Source organism: Colias philodice, chromosome 9 (genome assembly GCF_061535455.1).
Source record: "Colias philodice isolate Cphi_HAF_F1 chromosome 9, ilColPhil1 Martin Lab GWU primary, whole genome shotgun sequence".
Lineage (NCBI taxonomy): Eukaryota > Metazoa > Arthropoda > Insecta > Lepidoptera > Pieridae > Colias > Colias philodice.
This window is the reverse complement of record NC_143094.1, coordinates 5,755,217-5,766,895: the sequence shown is the minus strand read 5'-3', so window position 1 is coordinate 5,766,895 and position 11,679 is coordinate 5,755,217. Positions and strand designations below refer to the sequence as shown.

Below are 11,679 nucleotides of genomic sequence, written 5' to 3'. Positions count from 1 at the left end.
CCCCTCGGTTCTACGCTCACGCGTCAACCACTGTACCAAGGAGGCGGTCGATTCGAAAGTAGAAGGGCAATAATTAATCTAAGCCGGGCGCTACAGCAAACAGGCTCAAGAAAATATTGCCCACATTCAAATCTATGAAGCAGATTTTGAATACGTAAGTAACTATATTCTCTATATTGTATGAAGAATAGCAGTACTGTTTTCTAATGAGTATTTTGTACACTATTGACTTATATGCTGTTGTGAGTCTTTCTTATATTTTGCAAGTATCAAAGAGTTGTTAGATAATAATATTGTCATTACATTTCACATTTTTAATCACAGTTTTTAATAAAGGTAGCGCCATCTATTGAAACTTATAAATTTAAGAGTGATTCAAATATGTACACATTAATGAGTAACGAAAAAAAAAACTACAATTATTACTATTCACTAAATTCTATTGTCTATTCCATTACATCTTACAAATATTTGCAGAACCATCTATGGTCATATTTCGATATATGCTTGTGACAGCCGCCCATATTGTTTTGGATTAAATATTTCATTGTGTAATTATTTTGGTTATTTTCTTCCCTCCACTGTTCGTCGGCTGCAAATTTCTCCATTATTTCCTGTGACACTGGCTCAGCTTTGAAAGGCAGTCTCTCGGCAATGATTCGTAACATGTTTTTTACCTGTAAGATACAAAGTGTAAAATAAATCAAGAGGTAAAAAAGGAGAGATTATTCGTTTTTTAAACATCGAAATTAGCTATAGTAGATTAATTTGAATAGGCAACATTTGAAAGTTCAACAAAATTCAACAATGTAACCTTGTCATGTGTTTCCTATTAACATAACTCCAGTATAACTTAACATTCATAACAAAATAAGTGTAATTTCAATATACCAAATGAATTAAAAAAAAATGCATACACAAAGATCGAATGGACTTAATCATGATAATATAATGATTTGTTTTATTATTATAATCTTATAAACTGATAACAAGAAGAAAAGTAAAGAAAAAGACAAGAAGAGACTGTAGTGAAATTCTACCTACCTCAGCATATTCACATTTTCCACCAACTTCAAAAATTATGCGTCCATTTTTTATTGGAGTGACATAATGGTCAATAGCACCTTTACCACCTCCCATACGTTGGCCCTGACCCTTCTTTGTGATTGGTTGCCATGGAGGATCAATACGCCAGATTGCAAACATTTTCTTTTGGTCTAATCTCCTTGCAACTTGAAGACGGACCATCTCAAAATGTTCATGACGCATTCTACCGCCACCCCTTGCCTTTTGAAAGATTCCTATATTAATAAATAAATATTTTGAAGTTGATCCTAATATGGATCAATCTATTAGGGCTGATCTGCAGATGTTTTCTTTATTCGAGTTATTAATCTGTTGTGATGAATGAATAGTTTTAAATTGAAACTTCTGTAAGTGCATTGACATACCATATTTTTTAATCTTGCCAAAGTGTTTTCACTTCTGACTTTGTATGCTTGGTACACACGCCCTTTTATTGATTGAAACTTCTTTAGGCACTTTGAGAGTAAAATTTCAAGATGGCGTCATGGCAATACCGTCACATTATGCAGTAAGGCACACGCTCTTTTTATCATGAAGTTTGTTTATTTTATGATATTATTTAAAATGAATGATAACCATAATAACATCAATGTGGGTTATTGTGAATGAAAACCCCTGTTCACAATTACCCACCCTTACTATAATAATTGATGTAGCTGAAATAAATTTTCATGTCATCTTGGAGCTTTTTAATGTAGATTTAATTAACTTAAACATATAAATATTTATATTATAAAATATTAAAATATATAAAATAAATGTTACTGACCACAACACCATACTGTTGCAACTGCAGTGTATTGTGTACTGGTTCTGGTCCTCTCATGTAACGCAACCTCTTTTGCATTTTAGGTGGTTTTATATTAGAAGGATAGAGGGGCACTTTATCATATACTCTCAATCTTTGCCGTTCCGGTATCTGAATATCTGAAATATTTTTAATAAGATTTTATTCCATACGCCCAATTATTAGTTTATTTTTATTTATTACTTAGATCTAAAAAAGTTATACCGTCATAGTTTTTCGGAGGAGGGAAGTATTTTATTCCCGCTGTGAAGATCATCTGAAGTTTTTCAGGTCGTAAAATATCTGTAATTTAATTCAATAAATTAACAAATAGGTTGCGATTCAAATGATTATCGTAATATTGTTTCATTTTGATTACACACTTGCTGCGATATTCCACGTACGCCTCATCATTTTGTATGATATTTTATTCTAAAAAGGCATTCAATATTAGACTTTTAATATATTTTTGTATGTAATGCAAAGAAAAATGATATTATTTTATATAAACATTTTAGGTTATGTGAAATTAAATTTATGCGAGTTTGACGTTTTAATCCAATGGGCAATGGCTGTCATTAGTCATTTCAACGTCAATGACAATGACATACACGAAACGTTTTAAAATTTAGTTTAGTTTTTCATGGTATTAATCAGTTCTTTAAAGAAACGAATCTTCAATGGCGGCGCTTATCATTCCCTCTCGCTCACACACGGCCGTACGGTATGCAAAAAAAAAATGGAAAAATAAAATTACTAAAATGTATTTGATTTTCCCTATAATAGTTTTTATCATAAATTTACAATGACAATTATGCATTTGCGAAAGTAAATAATGTTTTATTGGAATTTGACAAAATATGTTCTTTGGGAAAAGTTGTTCAGTTTTATGGGCATATTACAAGTATTATGGGGATTTTATTACATTCTGTATACGTAAATATGATAATTCATATAAATACACAAATACAATAACAAAAAAGTTTGCCAACAAACAATTTGAAATAATTAATAAAATAATTATCAATTTACGTTATTTTTATTTTCTTTTTTGCTGATCCTACCATCTGTCAAAGTCAGCTTTGGCCGCCATTGAAGATTCGTTTCTTTATTGAACTGACTAATAATTGTATGTAATTCTGTGATAATTATAATAATCGGAAAAAACAAAATAAAACGATATAATGAGAACTACGGTATATCATCTGATTTTTAAGTTAACGTCCTACTACAACCACTGGCAACCTTCTGGCAACCAACTAGGTTGCCTAGCAATAAATGGTAAAAAAACAAATAATAGGACATAGGACAAACATTTTTTAATATAATGATAAATTTGCAAATGGATTAACAAAGGAAGAACTAAATAACATAGTACGAATATTCTATAAAATAATTTTAAATTTAAATGTAAACGTTGATAAAAAGAAAAGTAATATGAATTATAAAATAATGTTGAACTTACAAAAGTGCTTATATATCAATAGTTACGTTTATTGCGTATGGACCATTGTTGAATTATTTTATTTTTACGTTAAGGTTTGTATACCTAACTACTAATTTAAATTATTTTTTAAGATGTTTTTTCGCTAGAAAATCTTAAAATAGGTATTTTAGTCAGTGTGTAGAAAAGCTAATTAAGTATTTTTAACCTAACTACTAATTTAAATTATTTTTTAAGATGTTTTTTCGCTAGAAAATCTTAAAATAGGTATTTTAGTCAGTGTGTAGAAAAGCTAATTAAGTATTTACTAGTGAATAGCTGTCAAACGAACCAACAATTCTCTTTCATTTACAGAATAATGAGTATGATCAGCTTATAAAATATCTATCAATAACCTTATTCATAATGTTCACCAGCATAGAAAGCATAAGACTGTATCTTGGACATAGTGGAAATTTATTATATAGGGTAAGGATTTGATATTTAATACACAACAAAAAAATTATTAACTCTTTTTGTGTTATTATTACCAGTTTATTTATAAAATTAATATGTGATTCAACTGAAGATAGGAAAATCGAATTTGTGTCAAATGTATTTTAAAGTTAATTAGAATACTTAGTTCATAATTCTCGAAAATCCAAGCCATTCTGTGGCTGTGGGATATGTTTTATAGGACATACAGTTTATAATTATTAGTTATTACTTATTACATAATAGTACGGGTGACAAGTGGCAACCCTACCACTAAAAGAGTACCTAGTTTATAATATTAGTACATGTATTGCCACCACTACGCAAATAATAGTTTCAATTTAATTTACCTATATTATTAAATCATATCATTTCAGGTCCCAGAACTGGCCAGCTTTATAATGTTAAGTGTATTCATGCAATTTCCCCTCATAACTTATTTTCTATTCAATCCATACGTATTGAATACTCCTCTAGAAGTAACATTGCATGCTATACTTTGGATTTCAATTTCGTCAGAAATTCTGCTTATGCGCTGATTACACCTAACGAGTACAGTGGCGAGTCAGTAAATACGCTCTCGGCCGAGACAGTTGCCGAACCGAGTGGGTGTTTACACGTATTTCACTAGTGGCGAGTCAGTTCAGTTTTGATCACGACGCGGACGTCTGCAATGGATCGAAAAAAAAAAGAATTTAAACGGGTTTTAAATCGGCTGTTACCAGATATAATTAACGAATTGTGGGATTTATTAGAAATAATAAATAAAAATAATAATTCTTTGAAAAAATACAATGACGAAACGAACGAGTGGCGAGTGGCCGAGTGACGCGACGAGTGCGTGTTTATACCTGCCGAGCGGGATAGCGAGTGGGTACTCGGCCGAGTAAACAAATTGGGATTCTAGTGACTGTCTCGCCGCTCTTCTCGGCCGAGTACTCGGCCGAGCACTCGTTGAAGTGTTTATACCAACCGAGCACTCGGCCGAGGACACTGACTCGCCACTGTACTCGTTAGGTGTAATCGCCGCATTAGTTTTCAAGCTTTAAAGCAAGCATCTTCCATAGCAAAGGGAGTTTATTTATCCACTTCAAGAAATAGACTTTTATGAAACTTGTTTGTGATAAGGATTATTGAATATTAAAGGTAAAATAATAAATACCTATACAAAAAAAAATATATTTAAGCAGATGTGAGGACTGAGGAGTAAGAAAATTACAAAATAAATGAAGTACATAAATAAATGGAGAAATAAAAAAAAATGTATTTATTTATTATTTTATTACTTCACATTAAAGCTTCCTCATTGGTTTATTATATAAATCTAAGTACTTTATAAGCTAAAATAGTACAGAATTTAATAATGTGTTACTTTTGGAACTTTACATACAAAAATATTTTAGTACCTTACACACCTTTTCTATGTTACTTCATACACTACAAAGGCGAAACTCTTCAATGAAGGTATTTTTAATGTTTGCACAAACAGCACCATATTATTTTTGATACAAAAAATAATTAATTTGCTTAATCATAATATTATTATTCAATTGAATTATTTGCATACAACTGTAATAATACCTAAGTAGGTACTTGTTATTAGGGATTTAATCAATATTATCGAAAACACATATTTTCAATTCAAGGACCATTTTAAATACATATTATGTAATCCTTACTATATTTTTTCGTGAAATTATTATAATATGTATAAACTGTTATGCCTGCTCCTGATTTGTGCATATCTTATGTCTATTTGAATAAATTAATTATTAATAAATATAATACCATTAACTATTGGGTTTCTGGCTAAAAATTATTAATTCAAACAGTTTTATCAATTTTAATGAAAATCTGGAAATAAAACAAAATATTGTTAAAGTAGACCCGGGGTATTCCGACAATCGTTTTGCAGGGCAATGTTGGAGTATCGATTTGATATTAAAATAATTTCTTCGAGTAGGGCACATAGTTATGGGGGAAGACACGTTTTTTTGTACAGGTCAGGTTCAAACTTGTCCAAACATGCATGATTGACGCAAAAATTGGGAAAAATTAGGTAACAGACATGTCGGATTATAGGGGGCGGCTGATTAGACAGGGGCCGGTGTAGCGCGGGTCTACTGTATGTAATTTTTATCAAGAATAGGAGCAATGCTTGCCATTATCAAGTTCAACATTTTTTCTTAATTTGTAATTCCAGATTAATTGTTACATAAAATTTATAAATACATATTACAATAGAAAATCTTTGGCTCTTTCTGTTTTTAATAACTCAACAATTGTTGAATATCACATTACAAAAATTATTGTATTCGTTACTGGTACATAACTTACACAAAGTTATCATTTTATGGGAGTCAAAATTGCCTACTTAAAGTGAAAGAAAAGATATTGTGTTGATGTCATGAGAAACAGAATTTTCAGTGTAACAAAATTTTGGAAAAGATCACAGTGTGTACATTAATAAAGTATCTAAACTTCAAGGAATAAGCCACTGTCTTTAAAAAAAATATCAATTTCCAATCTTACAACATGTAAAGATGATGTAAAAGTTGCCATTTTGGTTTCAAATGACTCAACACTGGCCAAGCCTAAAGATGCGATCATTTGCGGAAGTGTAGGAGACATTTTGCAGATGACCTGGAAATAAAAATAAATTTATTAATAACCTCACAATGAAGTAGCAATTTAAAGTGGGCTATTTAACTAAGTTGGTTGGAGATTTAAAATCGTTAACTATAATGGAGAATTAAAAAGTTTTAATTTTGTGAAATGTTATTATAGTGGGTCTTTCTTTTTTTTTAAATATCAATCAATTTAAATAATAATAATTTTGCAATATATTTGGAAATGTATTCAGTATTAGCATACATATTAGTAATTTAAATTCATGTATTATAAACAAATTCACTATGCTTTAAAGCATTTGGATAATAAAAAGACAAATAAATAATGATAAAAATCAACACTATGGATTGAATATGATTTAAATATTATTACTTAGCTCAAAGACTTAGTTTAAAAACAGGTACCTAATTACTTATTTAATGAAATGTGTATTTCTATCCATAGGTATGTGTTTCAAGTTAAAATATGATACATATATGAAAATTTAAATGTACCGAAAACAGGCGCTGTACTATCCAATTATGATATTTTTTCACAGAGCCTTCATAAGCTGATGAGAAGATAGCCTTCATGTTTATATCATCACTCTTGACTTCACTCTTCAAGCCTTGCAAAATACCATCAAATGTGAGCTCAAAAAACAGTAATGCCCTGAAATTTGAAATACAATCATTTTTTAATTAAAATTTCACATAGTCGTATAGGAGCTACCAACGTTGACAAGAGAGAATTTTAGTATAGTTGGTTCTTTGATATACTGTTCCTCTTGCTATTTCGGTTAGAGTCCGGGCTGTCTGGCTGGTCGCAGTGGTTGCGTTTTTTAGTGCGCATCTTATCTGCACAGGATAATTTCCTTAATTTTAAGTCATTTTTTAACGCGTAATTTTTAATATTTTGCCTTTAGATAGATCCATCAGACATAATTTTTTTATTGCAAGACGTTTTTTTCGTTGTTAAATAGGTGCCAGACGCAATTTTTTATTTCGTTTTTATAAAAAATTCAAATTATTTTAGAATGTCTGTAAATTTCATATTATGTTCTTCAAACATAATATAATCTAAAATTAATTAGCCAGACGCTAATTCGATTGTTAAGTATTAAATAATGTGTATAAATAAAAAAAAGTAATGAAGCATGCAGCTCATCAGCTAGTGTATTTAAATTATGCGACAGGAAATAATTGCAAGAATACAATATTATTTACACTTGTTCTTATAAATAAAAGCAAAAATGAAAAAAAAAAAATAAAAGTGAAAAATAAATTAAAGTTACCATACATTGAAAAGAATAGAATAAAATCTATATCAATAAAGGTTAAACAATTACATTGTTAAATTTAAAAAGCCATCTTCATAATCATCATCATCATCACACACCACACCACACACGACACACACACGTGAACACACACACACTCGCATGTTTAAGTTTGTATTGAATTTAACTAAAGTAGTTAGCATGAATTTATATAGCTAGTATACTAGCGGTCCGCCCCGGCTTCGCCCGTGGTACCTACATGTTTAAACTATCCTATCTCTCAGGTTGGATCGAACTGCACTTGGTGTGCGAATTTTATTATAATCGGTTAAGTGGTTTAGGAGTCCATTGATGACAAACATTATGACACGAGATTTATGTATATATATTAAAAATTAAGATTAATGAATTAATATTCTTATCATCATCACTACATAGTATAAAACAAAGTCGCTTTCTCTGTCCCTATGTCCCTTTAAATCTTTGAAACTACGCAACGGATTTTGATGCGGTTTTTTTAATAGATAGAGTGATTTAAGAGGAAGGTTTATATGTATAATAACATCCATTAAATAGTGGAGAAGTACTGTTATTTTTGAGGTTTCCAATGTGATGTCGTAAAAAATTACATTTTTTCCGCTTACATTGCAAACGCAGGCTGAACCCTACGAGTTTTATCAAAATAATGTACTAAGTATTATACACATTGAAAAGGTCTACAGAAAAGTCCGCGATGGTATATGTCTATCTCTTATGGATAACCCACAATAACTTTTTTTTGTCATTTACTTTTTACGACAAATAATGGCTAATTTTCGATGCGATTTTAACCAATACAGCATTAATCCTTAACCAATTAAATACCTTGAATACATTGTTCATTTAATATAGATCTATGTATATGGTCCTTTACACCGTATGATTTAAGTGAATATTTTCGAAGATATTACAGACTAGTGGCCCGCCCCGGCTTCTCCCGTGGTACATATTTCGCAATAAAAGGTAGCCTATGTCCTTTCTCGGGTATCAAAATATCTCCATACCAAATTTCATGCAAATTGGTTAAGTAATTTAGGCGTGATTGAGTAACAGACAGACAGACAGAGTTACTTTCGCATTATAATATTAGTATGGATTTAAAAATTGCGGGACATAGCGTTTGCGGCGGTACCGGCCGGCCACCCGGCTATATATTTTATACCCGTGCGAAGCCGGAGCGGGCCGCTATGTTATTATATTCAACGTTCACAGCTTTTCTGTAGTGTATTTAGTATCAGCATTGCACCCGTGCGAAGCCAGGGCCGGGCGGGTCGCTAGTTAGTTATAAAAAAAATTTTTTTGTTGATGTACCCTAATAGTTTATTTTTTAGCCTAAGGAATATTTTTTAGCCTAAGGAATAAAATGTACCAATGAAAGGTACTTGTTCCTACAACACAGGGAATCCTAGAGTAGGAACAATTCAATTTCTATGCATCTTATATTTTCGAAAAAAAAAAGTTATTTTTATTGTTATTTAATTTTCGCGGCCGACCCTTTCTATTTCTCTTGCACTTTAAACTATCTCTCCATATACACAATCATCAAATTGTTATACTTACCTACTTTCACTACGTTTTTATTTGTACATATTTAATACTTAACAATCGAATTAGCGTCTGGCTAATTAATTTTAGATTATATTATGTTTGAAGAACATAACTAATATGAAATTTACAGACATTCTAAAATAATTTGAATTTTTTATAAAAACGAAATAAAAAATTGCGTCTGGCACCTATTTAACAACGAAAAAAACGTCTTGCAATAAAAAAATTATGTCTGATGGATCTATCTAAAGGCAAAATATTAAAAATTATGCGTTAAAAAATGACTTAAAATTAAGGAAATTATCCTGTGCAGATAAGATGCGCACTAAAAAACGCAACCACTGCGACCAGCCAGACAGCCCGGACTCTAACCGAAATAGCAAGAGGAACAGTACCTATATAAAAAAACCAACTATACTAAAATGACTTTTTTTTAAACGTTAATAGCTCCCGTACCATAGAGCCTGAAAGATTAACAACATACAAACTCAAAAGCTTAAATGAAGAAAATATATGATAATTATGTTAATATCCTTTTTATGTCATTTTTCTATTTATAATGCCAATAAATAGGCAAGAATCAATTTAAATACATCGAAATAAAACCTTGTACACATCTTTTCTATTGATACAGTCAAAACATAGAACTATGAGTGAGATATAAACGATTTTACTGTCAACCTTTAGTTAGATTGAGAGTTGTACATACCTACCTATTGAGCCATAATGTAGCCTCAGCACCCGTGCATCCACCTTTTGATTTTTCTTTCATTATTAATTCAAATAGACAGGAATTCTCATCATAAGTAAAATTGTTTTTTATTTTCTGGAAAATATAAAAAAAAAACTCTTTAATCATTTAGTTTTAACTTGTCATAGATATAATGATTGCTTTAAAAAAGAAATTATACTTACATCTATATTACCTTGCATGTCATTTTTTACAGGACTAAAGATTTTGCCAAGACTATCTGCAATACAAAAATAGAAGACATTTTCTTATCAGAAAAAACCAGATTATTATGTATGAAACCAATATTGTATGTACCTTCTTTCATATTATAGATGCTCATGTAGGTAAGTAATTTAAAGTTAATTCTTTATATTAAAGTAAAAACATAATAACAAATAGTATTCAAAGATTTTTTAAACTATTTACTCTAACCAAAAATTAAGTACTATGATCAGTCAGTCCAATCATAATGACAAAAATTTTAAATGTTTTACTAGCTAACTACTATGTACTTTATTCCCATGAATATAGTGGGATTCGTTTCATCATTAAAATAAACTGTATGTGGTATATGTATGTAATACATATATTTTATATAACTACTAATCTAATAATTTATAAACTGTACATTTTAAATTTCTGTAAGTATGTCGATTATCTAACCATGAAAAGTAGGTACTAGTTAAATTTACTTACCAACAATTGATACTAAATCTGATGAAGCCTTCACAAATTCCATTAAATTTATTCGTCCATTCTGTATAGGTGGAAAGTAATTCAGGTCTTCAAAATCAATTTGTTTTTGCGATTGAGTGGACGGCCCTGCCATGGTAGATAAATAGGGGACAACGTATGTTTCATTGTTAAATAATTTTGTTACAGCTTACAATATTGTTATCAGATAAGCAAAGTGATAAAAATATCATTTCATTGTAAGTGTAGATAGGTATTAAAAAAAATCATCATGTTTTGGTTGTGGTGTGATCACAGTGATAAAATGGATAAAATAATTTGACAATATTATTTGACAGTCGAACTTACTGTGTTGCTAGGCTTAAGCACTTTAAAATTTTAAAAAATAAAATTTCAAACGTACATAATTTACAAAGCCATGTTAAGAAATTCTTTATAATAAAAATATATATACATATAAATCCCTTCTATAATATTGGAGTTTGTCTCCCATAGGAACAATATGAAAAAATGTCTTGAATTTTATTTATCCGACTGAAGTTATAATAATTATGTTGAAACTTGAAAATATTATATTGTACAAAAGTGGTATTAAAAAAAACACTAAAAACTAATTTGCGTTCGGGAAGTAGAGTTATTCCAGTCAAGCAAATGGTCAAGCACTTCGAAGTTAGTGCAATAAACATTATATATACACACATTAGCTAACTATCAAGTTTGGATGAACACATAGCATGTGAATAAACGAAATGAGATTTGGTATTATGTATTTTATAACTGTCAAATAATATTTTAATTGATATTATACTCAATTAGTTGGGTCTAATCTAAACAGAACAGCTGCATAAGTTAGTACTGACACCCATAATGCTCCGTTTTGGTACCAACGTACCTACTAGTTATTATTCTGTGACCAAGGTAAGATATTATTGTATAAAGTAAGTATCTGTCCTATTCGAAATGTAGGTACTTATACAAAATCACGT

At 30.0% G+C, this 11,679-nt stretch overlaps 2 protein-coding genes across 2 annotated transcripts; both read right to left on the bottom strand.

Moving 5' to 3' along the window:
- Positions 1–419: 419 nt before the first annotated feature.
- mRpL16 (mitochondrial ribosomal protein L16) lies at positions 420–2,442 on the bottom strand. Its single transcript, XM_089699102.1, has 5 exons — positions 2,257–2,442; positions 2,099–2,176; positions 1,856–2,013; positions 1,045–1,287; positions 420–677 (listed from the first exon to the last, which is right to left on the bottom strand). Exons 1-5 carry the CDS (start codon positions 2,285–2,287, stop codon positions 462–464), a joined length of 726 nt encoding a protein of 241 aa, XP_089555228.1. The 5' UTR covers positions 2,288–2,442; the 3' UTR covers positions 420–461.
- Positions 2,443–5,071: 2,629 nt separating this feature from the next.
- LOC149485807 (uncharacterized) lies at positions 5,072–10,980 on the bottom strand. The gene is made up of 5 exons (XM_089699101.1): positions 10,697–10,980; positions 10,183–10,238; positions 9,981–10,093; positions 6,917–7,073; positions 5,072–6,434 (listed from the first exon to the last, which is right to left on the bottom strand). The coding sequence occupies exons 1-5, from the start codon at positions 10,827–10,829 to the stop codon at positions 6,267–6,269; spliced, it is 627 nt and encodes a 208-aa protein (XP_089555227.1). The 5' UTR covers positions 10,830–10,980; the 3' UTR covers positions 5,072–6,266.
- Between the last annotated feature and the right edge of the window lie 699 nt (positions 10,981–11,679).